Source organism: Crocodylus siamensis, chromosome 12, assembly GCF_052110815.1.
Source record: "Crocodylus siamensis isolate JL-2025a chromosome 12, ASM5211081v1, whole genome shotgun sequence".
Lineage (NCBI taxonomy): Eukaryota > Metazoa > Chordata > Crocodylia > Crocodylidae > Crocodylus > Crocodylus siamensis.
In genome coordinates, this window is record NC_143406.1 from 1,812,923 (window position 1) to 1,829,626 (window position 16,704).

A 16,704-nucleotide genomic window follows, 5' to 3' on the forward strand; every position below is an offset into this window, starting at 1 on the left:
AGGCCTGCTAGACTGGCCCCTTACACCAGCAGTAATGAAACGGCAGAATACAGAGCCTTATACGTCCTTGAAGGGTGCCACAAATGAAATGTGTGTATTGTACTGCATCCAGGAATCCAGTGGGATTCTTGCATTTGAGTCTTTCCTAAGAATGGTTCTGTCATTGCTTTCCTGTCCTTCCTTGCTGTTGCTAGGAGTATGAAACATTTATTTTTCAACTGCCAATCAGATGGTATTCAGTTTGCGTTATTAGAATATCTATTGATGTCAAATACTTGAATCCACATACTGAAAACGGAGCATTACAGTGAACATTGACATAAGCACTTACCTACTGGCTACCAAGGAGACCAGAGATCCTTGAACGGTTAAGAATGCCTTGTGTATTGGGACTAGATTGCCACAATAGATTGTACAGAGGGAAGTTGGATACAAAGGCTTTCTTTTCATTTTAAATAAAGCTGTGGTGTTGCACCTGATAACTTGCTAATGCATTGTGTCCTCTCACAGTGCTGCAGGAAATCAATGTACGCATCCTTGGCTGCTTTCTCTTTGTAGAGTAACAGCCTGCTTCAGCTGCGAACAGGCTCATTAAAAGCAAAAAAACAGGTTAGCCTTGTTAGAACTGTCTGGATGTGCAGTCCCCACATCTGAATAATTGTTAAAATCTGCTGCAGAATGTCAGTGACCCGAAGTAAAAGGCCATGCATTTCTGCACTTATTCCAAAGATTCTTCACCCAGGTGTTTTGGGCAGATTTCCACTCTAATCATTCATCTCCTAGTTCTGTGGAAGTGCCGGAGAAGGGATATTCAGAAAGGAATGTAATAGCTTGATTTAAAAGAATGCTGTCTCAAAAACTTGCACTCCAGGGTTTAGGATTTGGATGGGAGGTGGTGTTGTATGTAACACCTAACGCTCCTAGAACTGCCACGGGATAGTGAGACCTCTTTCTTTTCAGTGTGCTTACTTTGTGTGTTTACATCAGTGTAAAGTCAGTTTTTCACCTATTTGTGTGATTTTTTTTTTTTTTTCCCACACAGCAACAGGGAAGGAGAGGACAGACGTCAGGAGGATTTGAAAAAGTAACTAAAAGCACAAATTGTCAGGAGAGACTAGTTCATCTGTAGATATGCTAACCCCTGGTATCTAAATCCAATAAAATCCTTTAAAAATTCCTGCCAAACTTTACTGCATTTCACACTATTCCACCCTATCCAGAAGGGCTCAAAGTGGCTTACAATAAATGAAAATAGGCAAATGCATTCACAATTGACAGTGACCCTTGACATTGGTTTTCTGAACCTGTAATAGTTCAAGAGCACCTCTGTCCATGTACATGTGGTTGACTGAAAAAATGCAACATTCAAGTTCTCTATTTGGGTGTAAAATGTTGTGTGTGTACATATGTGTTTTTAAATATATTTCAGAGAAGTACCTCTGCATCCACTCCAGAGCAGCAGGTTAAGCTAGAAGACATCCTTCCACTGGCCTTTACGCGCCTCTGTGAGCCTAAGGAAGCTTCCTACAGCCTGATAAAAAAATATGTATCGCAGTATTATCCCAAACTCAAGGTGGATATAAGGTATGTGCTATGGGTCCATATTTATAACGTCTCTAAAACAGTATTGAAAAACTAGCTTAATTTGGCTGAGTGTTTTGGGGGTTTTTGTGAAGACTTGGAAATGGCAGAAGTGATATTTTTGTGCTCCACATTGTAATGATTTCCTAAAAGCCTGAGAATGACATGTTTCTTGTGACTTCTACTGTACACTATATCTTTCTAGCCCCCATGATACCACTAAAGACTTAAGTCAGCATTGTCTTCAGTTCATCTCCTTTAGCAAGTAGATTCTCTTTATTTTTAAGGATATCAATATTTCATCGTTTCTTCTTTGTATCTTACCCTACCTCCTTGTTATGCTTTCCCCTCCACCCCTAATTTAAAGGACGCACAAACAACCTGCCAGTTAGTTTGTCCATGTGGCTGATATACACACAAATCCAGCAGAATATGCTTTACATGACAAATGAAAGGGCTTTGTATTCGCATCCCAAGTCTCTCAACAGGCTATGCACAGTTCATTCCCCCACCTTTGTCTTCCCTCCAAATTGGCTTTAAAACGGAAACTTCAAGCATAATTTTCTTTTCTTCTCTTGTCACTTTTATCCAGGAAATGTCCACTTGAGTTTGGATAATGTGTATTTACTCCTTTCATGTAGTCAGCACTTGTGGAGAGTTATCCATTTTAATACTTATTTGAATTTAGAGAGATGCTTCCTCGTAGTCCTGGTAAAGTGCCTTCTGCAAAGTCTTCATCCTGTGGTAGTAAGTTATTGCCCATCTTTTTCAGACCCCAGCTGTTGAAGAACGCTCTTCAGAGAGCAGTAGAGAAGGGCCAGTTAGAACAGATCACAGGCAAAGGAGCTTCTGGAACATTCCAGGTCAGAAGCCAGAGTTCATCTTATTTGGCTTTCCCTTATCATTTGTACTGTTCATAACCCTTCTTTTTTTTTCTTCCCTCCCCTCCGGTTTTATTGAGCTACACTTGTCCCTAGTAGCCTGCCGAGTGTGATTTTTTTCTTTTTTCTTTTTTTTTTTTAACATGCAGCAGTTCTTAAGAGTATGGAACATTAGGATTTTTGGCCTCCTATTGGCCTGCATTTCTGGAGCAGAGCACCTGGCTGTCCTTGATGAGATCTGTAGACTGTAACTAGTGCTCCAGGTCCCCAGAGCAATAGGGCAGGATGGTGGGGTAACTATAGCTCCTACTTCTAGAAGTCCCAAAAGTGCATGGGGCCTCCGCCCATTGCAGTAGCATAAGGACAGCAAATTCAGTGGTTCCTGTTTGGTCAGTGGGGGGTAATGATAATCTCTTCAGATCACTATGAGCTGAAAATGAACATAGTTGCGATGTAATTTTTGGGGAGAGAAACCCTTTTCTGGGCAGTTGAGTTGCAAGACCTTGACCTTGTCATCTCCTTGCATGGGAGAGTAGCATTCCTGATGCAACGTTTTAATGTAAAACGTATCTGTGCTAATACAGGAGCTCCGACCCACCTGGTGCAGAGAAGTCTTGTCCTGACCTGGTTTGGGAGAATTTTGTCTTGATGCTTTTCTCTTCCTCCTTGGAAAATAGCTGAAGAAATCAGGGGAGAAGCCCCTGCTTGGTGGAACTCTGATGGAAGATGCCATCCTGTCTGCTGTTGCGGCCATGAACGAACCGAAGACCTGCTCCACTACAGCTCTGAAGAAGTATGTCCTGGAAAACCACCCAGGGACCAACTCCAACTTTCAGGGTAAGATTCCAGTCTACATAGCTCTGATGGGGAATCCCAAGACCTACAAGATCACCTAGAGTCCGTCTTAAAACTGTACTGTGCGACTTACTGCAGACAGGTAGCACTGAGCAGTAATGAGCTTGTTTGTCACCTTTTTCCTCTGAAGTCCACTTCCAGGGAATGGGAATTGTACACTTAATACACTTGCTGTAAGTGTGCTGAACCTCTTGGAAGGAACGACAAAAAATATCCCAGAATTGTTCAGGAAGTTAAAGTGCAAAGAAAAAAAAATGCAGTTCCAAATGTCCTCTTAGTTTAGAGGAGTTGCAGTCTAACCCCAGAAGCAGCTAGATACCCCCTTAACTAGTATGTGTGGGTCTTGCTCCTTTCTCCATCTGACTGAATCTCTGCCCCAACCATTTCACAGTTTTATTTCCTTTTATACTCAGGAAGGGAAACAATCAAGATATGCTTTGCCCATGGTCACTTCTTGTGATTTCTCTTTGCAGTCCACGTTACCATTGAAATCGTTGTTGCAGCACCACTAAAATAGATCAGTGGTTTTATGATTCTTAGTGCCTTCCTGTAATGTGGGGCTGTCCAACTTTGATGTAGCTAGGGGCTGCATGCCACATGGTTCGCATGCTGCAGGGATGTCCCCTGCCCTGGGATCCTACAACCACCATGCAAGCTGTGCCGGTGGTCCCTGGTGTGCTGACCCCCATATTTTACCACACTGCATGGCAGCAGGAGATGCAGACTGCCAGTTGGACAGTCCTGCTGTAATGCTTATAGGAGACTATACTCATCTGCCTCTTGAAAAACAGAGTCAGCATATTTGGTAGATGCAGGGGTGTTGTTCAGAAGGGAACACAATTCTGCCTTCTCAGCCAACAATGGGGGCAGAAAGGGCTTAGGTCAGCTATAATTTGTGTGTGTTTGTGATTTGGAGATTGACGCCAAATTTTGACTTGTGACCTGCTTTGTATAATGGGTAAGGGCAGAGAATTCCCAGATCATGTAGCTTCAGGGTTACTAACTTTCAGCTTTAGCTGTTACAGGCAGACATAATTCAAGCCACCTCAAGTGCCTGCGAACCTTGATTGTTGCTAGCAAAGTCCTGACTGTTGTGAGACCTGTATAAACATTTGCTTGCCATCCTCTCTTGCATCCTGTTGGCTAGAAATAACTATTATTGTCTTGCTTCCCTTCTGAACTAATCCAGAGAGGGATCTAGAGAGAGAGAGAGAAGCAGGCAGGTGTATACATGTTAAGAACAGGCTAGAACTATGCATTCTTATTTTGTACCTTGCACTTGCAATGCCAGCTGCATCCCCTTTTTTTCCACCCCCACTGTTGATCTTCATTTACCCAGATTAGAAATAGCCTGCTGTTGTGCTGTCCCTGCTATAAAACTGTGGCTTTTAAAAATAAGTGTGTGGACTCTTAAAGAGTCTAGCATTGGCACAAATAAAGAGTTTAATGCAGGCAATCCATTCAGTTAACCGTGCAAGCTCTTCAAATGCCATTTAAATTAAGCGTTCAGTGGAAATGGCCTGTAGGCTGTTGGAAGGATGGCTTGATCCCAAATAATTTTGTTACTGTGAAATGTCACTTCTCTGATATTGCTGAAGCGAGACTTTTAGCAAGAAGCTTGTCACAGTGAATACCTTTCCACTTAATATGCCAAACACGCTCAAATGACAGTTTAACCGGTGTTTCCTACATTCTGTTTTCGTTCTCTTCCCTTCCTCATCTGAGCCTTTTCTGAATGTGCTGGATAGAAAAGCTCACGTCTTTCTGACAAATTTCTGTCCATCCCAACTGAAACAGAAAAAGGTTTCAAGACATGCTGTTTATCCAGCTACATACTTGTGCCTGCTGCTGGTGAGGAGAGGTCCTGTTAGTGGTGCATTTTCATTGGGCTCTGTCGCTACAAAAACCACGGAAAGAAGAATTGGGAAAAAGAATACTTTACCTCTGGTAGCTGAGCTCTGAAGTGCTGGTAGTTCACTGTACTAAGGCAGCATTGAGGGGGTGTAAGATCACACCTAGGGACGTGGCAGGACAGGGGAGGGTGAGATACCATGTGCCAACTAAGGCAAAAATACCATCTGAATGAAACAGGCTGAAAGGTCAGTGTAACTAGAACTGTGTGAATATCAAAAGCATTTATAACGGAGCTGTCTGGTCTTCATATTTCACACTGGAGCTTTACTTCATTCCTTCTTTGGGAGGACTTGCACTAACACCTGTTTACCTGTTTAGGTCCAACGTTTGAATGTGCCTAAACAGTACATGTGGGGAATTCTGAAGACTTGGTAAAACCTCATCTTAAAGCAGTTGTCGAGCCAGGCCCTGTACAGAAGCAGATGCACTCTTGAGTGCTGCAGGCAGTGAAGGTGGACTGTCAACCCCCTTTTTCAACCCCTCTAACTGTAGATAAGAAAATGTTACTCTGCCCCCACCTCTGCCTGGGATTTCAGGGTGCATTGCATAGAGCAGTACAGTTGAGGCATTTGATAAGGTAAAGTATTGACCTGTCTCTTCACTTTCCACAGTGCACCTACTAAAGAGAACCCTGCAGAAATGCGAAAAGAATGGCTGGATGGAGCAGATCTCGGGGAAGGGCTTCAGCGGCACCTTCCAGCTTTGCTTCCCTTACTACCCCAGGTAAAGAGCTATCTGAAAGCAGTTATTCATTTACATCAGGAGATTTGTATTGGGGCACAAGCCTTTGCACTTTGGTCTGTTACCCGCAACCCTGTGTAATGTGTACCGCTCTAGATCCTGACACTAGCAAATCTAGGGTCAAACATAAAGAATGCTTTACTAACAAGGGAAATATAGGGCTTAATGTTCTCGGGTATTCTGGCGTCTTCTGTAGTGCCCACCAGTATAGTATTTAAAGTAAATCTGCATAAGGAGATGCTTTGTATACTTGCCTCTTAGCAGCACAGGAGTGATCATAATGAAAAATACCATAGATCCAGCAACTTCACTGTCCTTATTGCAGATGTAGGAGGAGATGGTCTCTACTAAATGTGTTCAGGGAGAGGACGAGACCCAGATAGCTGGAGGAAGATTGGAAGGTAGGCTATGTTGAGTCAAGCCTCAGTGAGCACAAAGACAACAAGGAGCCAGAGCAGAACAACAACTTTGTCTCCTCGTCTAAATTATCTCGTACCTCTTCAAGCCCTTGGTGGCTCCAGCTTGTACCTGAGAGCATTAAGAGTTTGGACTTGTCATCCCCTTCTATGTAACAAGAAAGGTGCAAGCAACCATCTTAAGAGCATGAGATGGAGAGCTTGGATGTTGCTATAGCATTCCTAATGACCTTCAGGCAGTTGGACTTTCTCCAGCTAGATCCATCCTGGCAGCCCCTTGGTGTTCTGTACTTCAGATAGCAGCACACTGTGTCTGTGGTTTTTATCTTTTGGGTTCTTGTTGGTGTTTTATTAAAAAAAAAAAAAAAAAAAAGTCAGCAGAACAGTGAAGCTCAAACCAGCACAGGCTTTACTATAGCAAACTGGATAAGTGTCCCTGGTAAGTCAGGGTTGCTGATAGGCTGCCTTTCAGCTGTCTGACATTCACTTTGTATGGTTTTATATGAGTAAGGCTCTAATTTTAACAAGACTGCCTTTGTAGCCCAGGTGTGCTGTTCCCAGAAAAGCATCAAGAGGAGGCATCTGATAAATCTGAGGAGGAGGAAGAGGAATCAGAGGAAGAGGAGGAATCGGAGGAGGAAGAGTCTGAGGAGGAAGAGCCACCTCCAAAAAAGAGGTATGATGAAGTTGGAAATAAAATTCTTCAGGCTAAAATGTCTGACCATCCTGTATTCATGAGCTTGGGGAGAAACCTGGCACTTCAGCAGCAGGCTCCAAAAAAACCTGTTGTGATGCAAGAGAACAGTGGAGGATCTGAGCTCATGGAGTTGGCTGGGTTTACTTTGGCTTCAGGCAGCAGTGTTTGGTTTGAGAACTGGTAGTCTCATTGCACTAAAGACGGTTACAGCAGATTGCACTAGCACTTCATCTGTGGAGGCCAGAGTGCAAATGTTATAGAGCTGTCTTGGGCAAGGAATATTTATCTACAATCAACTATTACTGCCCAGTAGAAGCCTCAGGCTGGCACAGCAAGGAATGTTGCAAGTATTGAGCATGCATGTGGGGTGGTCATGCTGCGTATGTGGAGCTTCTGGGTCCTGTCAGGGTCCAAGCTCCAGTTAGTGGGTGCTGTGCAAATAGTCTGACAGCGGTGATCGTAACTTCCACAATTTCATCATTTGAACTGAGAGAGAAGAAAAGGGACTTGTTCTATTTTTGTACATTATTTTTTTATTTTCATTTTTAGTGTAATTAGCTTTTCCATTCAGCTTCCTCATGTGATCTTCTGTGCTCTCAAAACTGCTGGTGTCCCTTGAAAAAGCTGAGGAGTTTTATTAAACAACTTGGCTTTAACACAGTGGGGAACACACCAACCAAAATCATTCTCGCTCTGAAGGTGGATTTAATGTGAATGGCCTTCCTTAGGAACAAAGCCCCACTCAGAGCTCTTGGACACTTGAGTTGTGTGACTCACCCTTGACAGGCTGGTAGGATTTACATGCCTGCCAGAGGAGATGGAAGTATGAATGCTGCTTACTGTGGGTACTCTGCAGAGTGTGAACTTACCAGATGGAGTTGGGGTCTTACTGATTAACTCACAATTTGATTGCTGCATGCTAGGACACCCACAATATATCGGGGATGCTGCAGTCTACCTCACTGGGTGTGAATTATCTTGTAGCCGTTGGTAAAATCTTACTCTTTCTTCCTGATAGGATGCAGAAAAGACCCCCTCCAAAATCCCGGAGCAGAGCCCCTCCAGTAAAACGAAGAGAATCCAAGCCCAAGCCAAGGAAAGTACCTGCAGCCCGCCGGGGGAAACCCAAGCCCCCACCAAAGGTCAAAATCCCTGCCAAGAAAGCCAGACCAGCAGCCCCAGCCATCAAGAAACCCTCTGGTGGCAGTTCTTCCAAGAAACCAGCAGCAAGTGGGAGAAAGGAAGTGAAATCTCCCGCCAAGGGCAAATCTACCATAAGGAAATCTCTCCGGGCAAAAAAGTAAACTTTTCCAATGTGTCAGGGAATCCCATGGTCAGATCCATAATATTGTTTTATAATGTCAATGTGCATTTGTATTTTAGTTCTGACACTTAAACCTTTCTTTTAATTTTTTTTTTTTCTTGAGTGATGGGGGAAAGCTGAAAACTAAGTCAAATCAACCCAAGCATTTCAGTTAGGTATAGTTGCTGTGCCTCATGCCTCCTTCCCTAAAACAAGTCATCTTTAGTTTCTGCAATAATTTTTAGGACTTTTCTAGACCGTATAATCTGTACATTTTATGGTGTTTATTTGGTTTTATTTTTTTGGCTTTTTTTAAACCTTGTTCAAAGAAGATTTTTATATCTTTAGACGGCAGGAACAGGATGATTGGAGAAATTGAACTCTGTAGTGGAAACTTAAAACTGCAGTAGCTTCCTCCTTAGATTTCCTGCATGGTGATACCAAGGTTCCTAATGCTTCTGTGGAGAAGCAAAACATGTACAGCGCTTGCACTGACTTCTCAAGCTGCTTTTCTCTGCTTGGCCATTGTAATGATATGCAAAGGAGAATGTCTGTTCGGCTCCTTCAGACCAGCAAGTTCCCCTTGATAAGTCAGGTCTTCAGCAAACGGTGAATGCAAAAGGTTCTGATCCTCTGACTTCAAAGGGATCCCAGAAGGGGCAACTTTCAGTTAGCTGGGTTGTTGCGATTTGAGTTAGTGATTCCATCCCTCATCTGTTACCTAAAAACCAAAATATATAAAAGTCTTCTTGAATCCAACTTTGAAATGTGTTTTTAAAAGATGAAGATCCTGAGTTTTGTCACTTCTTGTTTACCCTTTTTTAAAGAAAAGCTGGAGTTACACAGTTGCTAATGTAGAGATGTTAAGTGAAAAACATGCAGTTTGCTAAAATAAAATGCAATTAGATTCCAGGCCTATCATGTGACTTCTTTCTGTTGCTTTCACAGCATCTTTAGGTGAGTAAAAAGCACATGGGATTATGGTAGGTTATGGCACTGGTGATTTATATCTTCTAACTTGAAATCTAATCATTTTTAAATGAGAGTTCCCAGGTGTCTTGCCAAACTGTTTATTTGAGTCTCATTTTTTTCTTGTTTCTCTGAAGACCACAGTGGCCTAGGGGAGGGAACTGATAGTCCGTTCCCCTTTTGCCACAGTGTTGAGTGGAACATACTCTCACAAGTTAAGGTCCATTTGAAATCTTTCCACGTGCTCCAAGAGCAAGGTGTTCTTCAGCCTGCTTTGTCTAACAAACGCCAACCAGCATGTAAATTTAAGAGCAACAAACAAAACACTCCGCTACACCTGCAGCCCTTCCCCTGTCACAAAGGTACAAGAAGGAACAACTGACATGTGGCACCAAGCACTTCCCCAAGCGCTGTGCAGTTTCAGAACCCCCCAGGGCAGGTGCTGCATTTGATAAAGTGGCTTTTTCCCTAGGAAACTAAAACCCACCTCTGGGTACATGGTTGCTCTTCAGGAATGACCAGTAGTCAGGATGTGCAGATGGATGATAACTCTAAGGAGAAAAATAGTTAGTAGCAGCTGGATTTCTTTGGGATGTGTTCCCTTTATCCATTCAGTGTGGGTCATGAGAACCAGAGCTATGGTTTGCCCTACAGGTGCTGCTAAGGCTAAAGTTTAAGCTCAAGTGCTATGGTGCATGCATGCCCGGCACTGAGGATATGCATACCGACAACACTTGAAGAACTCCAGTAAGTCATAACATCTCTCTTCTGTTCCTTCCCTGTAATCATCATCTATTTGTAACAATGGGGGTGTTGGGGGGAAAAACATTAAGATTACTGACTTCAATTGTTAGGGACCCTGTAAAGGCTGTAAACAGGCAGCTAATGAAATTCGCAGATGATACTGAATTGGGAGAAATTGAAAGCATCAATAGAAATTAAACCAACCCATGGGGATTAGAGCAATTTATAAACACAGCTAGTAAACTGCAAAATAAGTTGGAATATGCAAACTACGCATCTGGAGTCAAATACTCTGAAATGAGAAACTCAGTGGGAGGGAGAAATTGGTGAAGCAGTGACAAGATGCCAGGGCTGAGTGAGGACAGTGTTTAGTGGTGAATTTGCATTGCTTCAAAGGATCCCTCTGGAGTATTATAGAGGGGGAGGACTTTTTTTTCCTCCCAGCAGATATTCCACCCATTTTTCTATTGCCTAACGTAGCAGTAACACCACCTTAGCCTGCACTTCCATCTGTAACGGGGAAGGTGGAGGAAAGGTGGTAGGGGTAGCTTATGTAGTGTGACCATTCCTCCCACAGTAGCCATGCTGCTGGGAGATGGGGACAATGGCTCTTATTTCTTCCTTTCGTCAAGTGCATCAACCCCAGTCTCCATGGGGCAATACATGTTGAGCACTGGAGAGGTTTTGATTGGTTTGCTCTCACTTGGAAATATTGTAGGCTTTGACTTGTGCCACCACCCAACAAATTCAAAAGATTGAAAAAGAGGTCACCTTTATTTTACATGCCTACAGTCTATGGAATCATCTATGCCAGGAAGAGAAGGACCCAAAACACTGTGTGTCTGCGTTTCAGTTTTTTTTCACTGCTGATTTAGTCTTATGAGACCTCCCAAAGGGATGACAAAAATTGTTAATGCTACATCATTCACTAGAACATAATGCAAAATTTTTGTTTCACAATAGCAGATATTGGTTGGTCTTATAGTTCAGATGACAAATGAAGGGTTTTTCAGATGCGCTGAGAAAAACTGCATGTTTTAATGGAACAGGAACCTTATTTCAGCTCTTGGGTGTTGCAGCCTAGATTTAAGTGCACTGTTGCCTCTAGGAGTTCTGGGAATATTGGATTAGCAGGGAAGCCTATAAGATGATTGGATCAAATTAAGGGCATATATTTAGGGTCTGTATTGGTGAGAAATGTATGTAGGATGTTTCCAGATTATGACCGCATTGACATAAACTAACATTGCTGCTTCTGCTTGGAAACCTGGGCTAGGTCCCTGGGTGGCAGAGGTCAGTGCTGAATCGTGAATTGACACAGTGCAGCTCTCCCTAGTAGTATGAAGTGTTTACAGCCTCAGGTATGCATACATTGTGGGAGTAAGTGTGATTTACTGACAAGCGGCTGGTCGATTTGCAGCCCCAGGTCTTGCATCTCTTATTGATGGAATGGAATTGACATTTGTTAAGAGCAGAAGATTCTAATACGTGCTACGTTGCACTGCCTGTCCTTGTAGACCTGTTTGCTGTTTCAGTAATTAACATGTCAGGAAAATTCTGTTCCATGAGATGTCACATCAGAGTTTTGGGTCTGGTTTGATGTAATCAAATGGCAGCTCTTCCCCAGCGTATCTTCTTACCAAATTACCATATTTATGCACACTTTTCCCCAAATAATTAGCCTTCCAAAATGAGGGTGCGTCTCTTAAATAAGGAAGCTGATAGGGGTTTTTTCCACCCAGAAAAGAAGTATGGAAATGCTGTCAGATGGCTGTGGTTTTTTTTCCCTTCTCCTCCTTGGACAAGTCTTCAGGGAGGCTACTCAATACCCTGCAGTGGTGTGTCCCTACCAGAGGGACCCTCCCTGTACAGATGAGGCTATTATGGACCCAGGAAAGGTTGTCTTGCAGACCCCTGATTTCTCTGCCCTGACTGCTTGAAAGGAAGGTGGACAAACATCATAGAGTCCTCTCTATGGGCAATGGGTTCTCAGTCCTACCTCTCTTGTTGCAGCTAAGGAGAAGGGAAAGCAGCTTGGCAGCACGTTGAAAAGCAAGGAGGCTGGAACTGCTGAGGAGGAAGTTGTATTTTCTAGCCTGCAGTTTATAGTTACCCACTACCAAATCCTGTTGTACACTATGACTTTTGCTTTTACAAGCACCTTTCACCATTTACAGAAAAAATCTGCCATCAGCTTCTAAAACGCATTTCCAACCCTTCTTTCCAAAAGTCATTTGATGGCCAAAACGTTCCTGTAGATCTGTTTCTTGGCCATAGACGTATTCACGAGAAATTCCTCGTGGCTCCAAGGCTCTGAATTCTTAAAGAAGTGTAGAAAACAGTGCAGGATCCCATCTCTGAGGATTTTTATTGCCGAGCTTGATGCGCTGCAATTCCTTAAGGACTTGAAGACCCTTGGGTTTACAACTTCTCTTTCTAGAGGAATTTATGATTCTATGTCTGATATGTGCTACTCTGATCCCACAACTCTGTAGTTGTAAGTAAAGAAGCTACTGTTTTTTGTCTCAAAATACAGATCTTACTATTTCTGTACATCCTTCTGGATGCATTTTTCAGTAGCATCTTTCCTGGACCTTGACATCAATCAAACCAGCCATCACAGACTTCCAACCAGCCTTGAATCCTGGAATTCCACTAGTATGAAAATTGTTCTTCACCACACAGTCTCAGCTCTTTTTCCTGACCAAACCTTTCTTCCTCCTGTAAAGATTCTGCCTCCATGATATTATCATCTCTTGAAGACCATCTGTCATCTCTTCCTTGGTTACATGCTAATAACCCAGTAATGCTGCCTAAAATCTTCCAATGATAATATTTTTGGACTCTGGATCCAAGGGTCTTTTTGTACCATAATCTGGCAGAAGCATTTGCTAAGATTTGTTTTCTTGCTTCATCCAGGCTGGTGACCTCCCAAGATTTCCCTTTTGATTCTGACTATTGATAGCCCTGCTTCTCTTACACAGCTGTGTCCCCACTTGGTCTGTGCATCCCAGGGTAGGTCTTGCTGGAGTATTGATTAATACAAGCAGTGCACATATAGCTGATATAAAGGCTTTGTTCGAGCATTGACCAAAGCAGGCCTCGCCAAAGACTGACCTTGCACACATCAATCAGGGCTTAGGTTGGAAGATTAGGCTTTACAGACCCCTGGCAAAGCTGATTGATGATAAGGCTGATTGCCAAGGGTGATTGTTCAAGTTAGTGCCAGATAGTCCACAACACACAAGATAACGGGGGGAGATAGAAGGATTAGGGTGGTCTGGTAGAGAGATCGATGTTTGTTATGCGAGTGTTTGATGTAAGCAGTTGTTTTGATCAATGTAAGAGAGGGGGACTGGAAACCCGTGGAGCTGTAATGTGGGAGTTGTGCCTGTGCCTTTGCACAAGCACCCAGGGCTTGTAACCCCCTGGACATGCATGTTAGTAAATAGGGGCTTTGTAGGTAATGAACCTGGCCGAGCCTTTGTCATCTAACCTAGGCTCTAGTAACTCTCCCTACAACACGGAGGTCTTCAAGGGAACAAACGCTGCCTGCCTAGCAGCAGCACAGACACACGGAGAACTACAATGACCACACAGCCCTTCTTGCAAATGTGTGGTTAGCCAAGGCTGGAGCCTAGTGTTGCTAAGTGGGGACTAGTCTTCCCAAGTGCAGAGGGGAAGTACTTGTCTAGTCCATGAAACAAGTCACTGTAACTGTGCCACTATTTACCACTGTATCTTGCAGTCATCTCCTGTGAGCCCCTTCAGGTGCTGCTTTGACAAAAACCCCATCAGGTCCATGTTGGTTTGAGGATATCAATGTGCTTCAAAGGCAAGTTGTAGGGGTGTTAATCAGGCCAATAAAGTGCCTTAGTAGTGGTGCTAATGCTCTGCAACTGCCTCAAATGCTCTTTGGAAACCCTCTATCCACCCAAATTCCTTTTTCTTCCTGTATTCAGTATTGCCTACTGTATTAACAAATCTCCTGCATTCCTTGTAGCAGATGAGAGGATGTTTCATACATGGGAGACGATCTGTTCTTTACCTAAGGACTTTTATTAGTACACGCCCTTGTGTGGGTGCAGTTGTAATGGTATTGCTGATTCCTTCATCTGCATGCTTGTCATTACAGCAATATGAGCACATTTCATGCCAGTATACCCACGTCCGCATGTGGAGTAGGGTTTCATAGTTGGTAGGGTCGGAAGGGACCTGAGCAGATCATCGAGTCCGACCCCCTGCCATGGCACGAAAGAGTACTGGGGTCAGACGACCCCGGCAAGGTGTTCATCTAGCCTCCTCTTAAAGACCCCCAGGGTAGGAGCCTGCACCACTTCTCATGGAAGTTGGTCCCAGACCCTAGCCGCCCTGACCGTGAAGTCGCGCCTCCTGATATCTAGCCCAAACCTACCCTCTGCCAGCTTGTGACCATTATTCCTGGTCACTCCTGGCGGTGCTCAGGGGAACAGGGACTCCCCCAGTGCCTGCTGGTCCCCTCTGACTAGTTTGTAACAGGCCACTAGATCCCCCCTCAGCCTTCTCTTGTGGAGAAGTTTGTACTATTTGAATAGTAGTGGTATAGTTAAAAGCACAAGCGCTGGTAGAAAGCACTGGCCATTTGCTCAAACAGTAGACAAATCAGGAAAGAATTTATTTTTGCAGCCAGTGCCTGAGTGGAAGGACAGGACTTTCACTTTCTTTACTGCTCCGTCAGCAAATGAGTCAACCTGGCTGTCACCTCTTTGAACTTGCTTCCGGCTCCCTGGCCTGGTCAGCACCCTCCGATTCTCACTTGCTGTTCTGATCGGGGGCTTATATCACGGCCTTGTTGGGAAATCCTGGCATCACCCTGTCTCCTTTAATTTTTCTTGCCTGGAATCTGCATTTCTACTATCAGAAATGGGTGGTGACGGAAGGGGGCAAAAAGCCCCGTCACTTCTTGTATCCTGACTGCCACTGGCCTCATGCAGATGTTGAATGCTGTTCTACAGGAGATCAGTTTGTGTCTTGACTGCCCCAGGTCACCATCACTCAGCCTCACTGCAAAATAGTGGTGGTCTTTCATTGCCTGTCCTGCAAGTCCCCACCAGGATCTGAGCCTCGTGAAGTGCCCTGTTGCTGAGACAGCCTCACAGAAAATGGTTTGCAGGCCAGTTTTAGTCTTTGGGCCTGTCCGTCTGTCTTGCACGAGGGTGCTCCAAGGCAGAATCTTCCTGACTCGCGCGGATGGGAATAGACTCCAGCTCCCTCCCTCCCTCCTAGCTGTGCTGGCTCGGCAAGGATAACAGCAGGAGGAGGTGCAACCCCTCCTGTGTGTCACTGAAGTCGGCACATGTTTGCAAATAGACGGGAGAACAGAGCTGCTGAGTAGGAAGGTGCCAGTTTCTTCCAGCCTTGGGTCAGCGCTAGCTTGACTCATGCTTCGCTACTTCTCATGTCTTCTCAGCTGCCTCTTCCTGCTCCCCGAGGTGAGGGTCTTTTCTGAGCCTTGCCTTGCCCTGCCTCAGTTACTGAGACCCAGTCAGTAGCGGCTCTGCTGATGCAGTTGCCTACAGGCACTGGCTTCGGTGCCATCACAGCACACGGGCAGCCCCCACTGAAGGCCCTGCTCTGCTGCAGACCCTGCGTGACCTTGGACAAGTGGGTCCATCTCTCTGAGCTTCAACTCTTTGGAAAAGGGCGATAACAGCATTGCCTGCCCAGGGGGCTGTGGGCAGGGTGCAGATGGCAGGGGGCTCCGGGGTGTCGTGTCATCTCCAGCACAGCTTGGGGCCTCTAGCTGTGGACTAGATGGTTAACAAGGGAGGCAACTTGGGCAGGTGCCGTACAGGCAAGAGCATCCTCTGAGCTGGGAACTCCGCTCAGCTCACGGAGCTCGGGGACCGGGACCGATTCTCTCTGCAGGGCGTTCGGGAAGCAGCCACAGGAAACCCGCCCAGGAAAGGAGAGAGCCAGGGGGAGGGTGGCACTGATTCAGCCCTCCATCATGGGCGAGGGGAGGCAGGAAACGAGCTCTCTTCCCTTGCACAATGCCTGTTTCTCTCCCCCCACACCCTGCCAGCAGGGATGTGGTGGCTCCTGCTCTGTCTGGATTCCAGCCAAACCGGAGCAAGTGACACCGGGTGCGATAACTGAGTCAAAGGGGGGGCCCTGTCCCCCGCCCCAGTGCCAGCCTCAGAGCAGTGAGGACCAAAGCAAAACCCACAAGCAAAGCAGCTGCTGGAGCCAGGCAGCGGAGGCTGCCCCAGGCAATTCAGAGCCCTACCCAGCTGCTCTGCCTGCCTTGGCTCCTTGCCCTGCAACTCTTGGCAGCACAGCAGAGCTCAGCACCACTTGGAGCGGGGAGCCTGGCCCTGATCCTGGACGGGATCCATTTTGCCAGCAGATCGAGTTTGCCAGTTGGGGGCACCAGGACAGGCTGTGCCACAACCCCCCTTCCAAAAAAACTCCCCTTTCCAAAGAGGCTGAGAGATGTCAGCTGCGGACTCTGAGGCGTGTGGCCCTTTAAGGCTTGCGGGGTTGCGGTACTTTTCGGGGGGGATTTCATTGACAACTTGATTCTGGGGAAGGGGCGTGGCTTCGCCTTCCCCGCCGTGGATT

General features: G+C 45.2%; 1 protein-coding gene across 9 annotated transcripts in view; it reads left to right on the forward strand.

The window, feature by feature from the left end:
* The window catches only part of HP1BP3 (heterochromatin protein 1 binding protein 3), a 33,907-nt gene extending 24,607 nt beyond the window's left edge, over positions 1-9,300 (forward strand). For all 9 annotated transcript variants that reach the window (XM_090023575.1, XM_090023578.1, XM_090023576.1 and 6 more), the window contains 6 exons: positions 1,430-1,584; positions 2,354-2,444; positions 3,140-3,299; positions 5,843-5,954; positions 6,930-7,064; positions 8,104-9,300. In XM_090023575.1, the coding sequence (XP_089879701.1) occupies positions 1,430-1,584; positions 2,354-2,444; positions 3,140-3,299; positions 5,843-5,954; positions 6,930-7,064; positions 8,104-8,389 (939 nt within the window). In that variant the 3' untranslated portion in view covers positions 8,390-9,300. The remainder of the gene's footprint in view (positions 1-1,429; positions 1,585-2,353; positions 2,445-3,139; positions 3,300-5,842; positions 5,955-6,929; positions 7,065-8,103) is intronic.
* Positions 9,301-16,704: the final 7,404 nt, after the last annotated feature.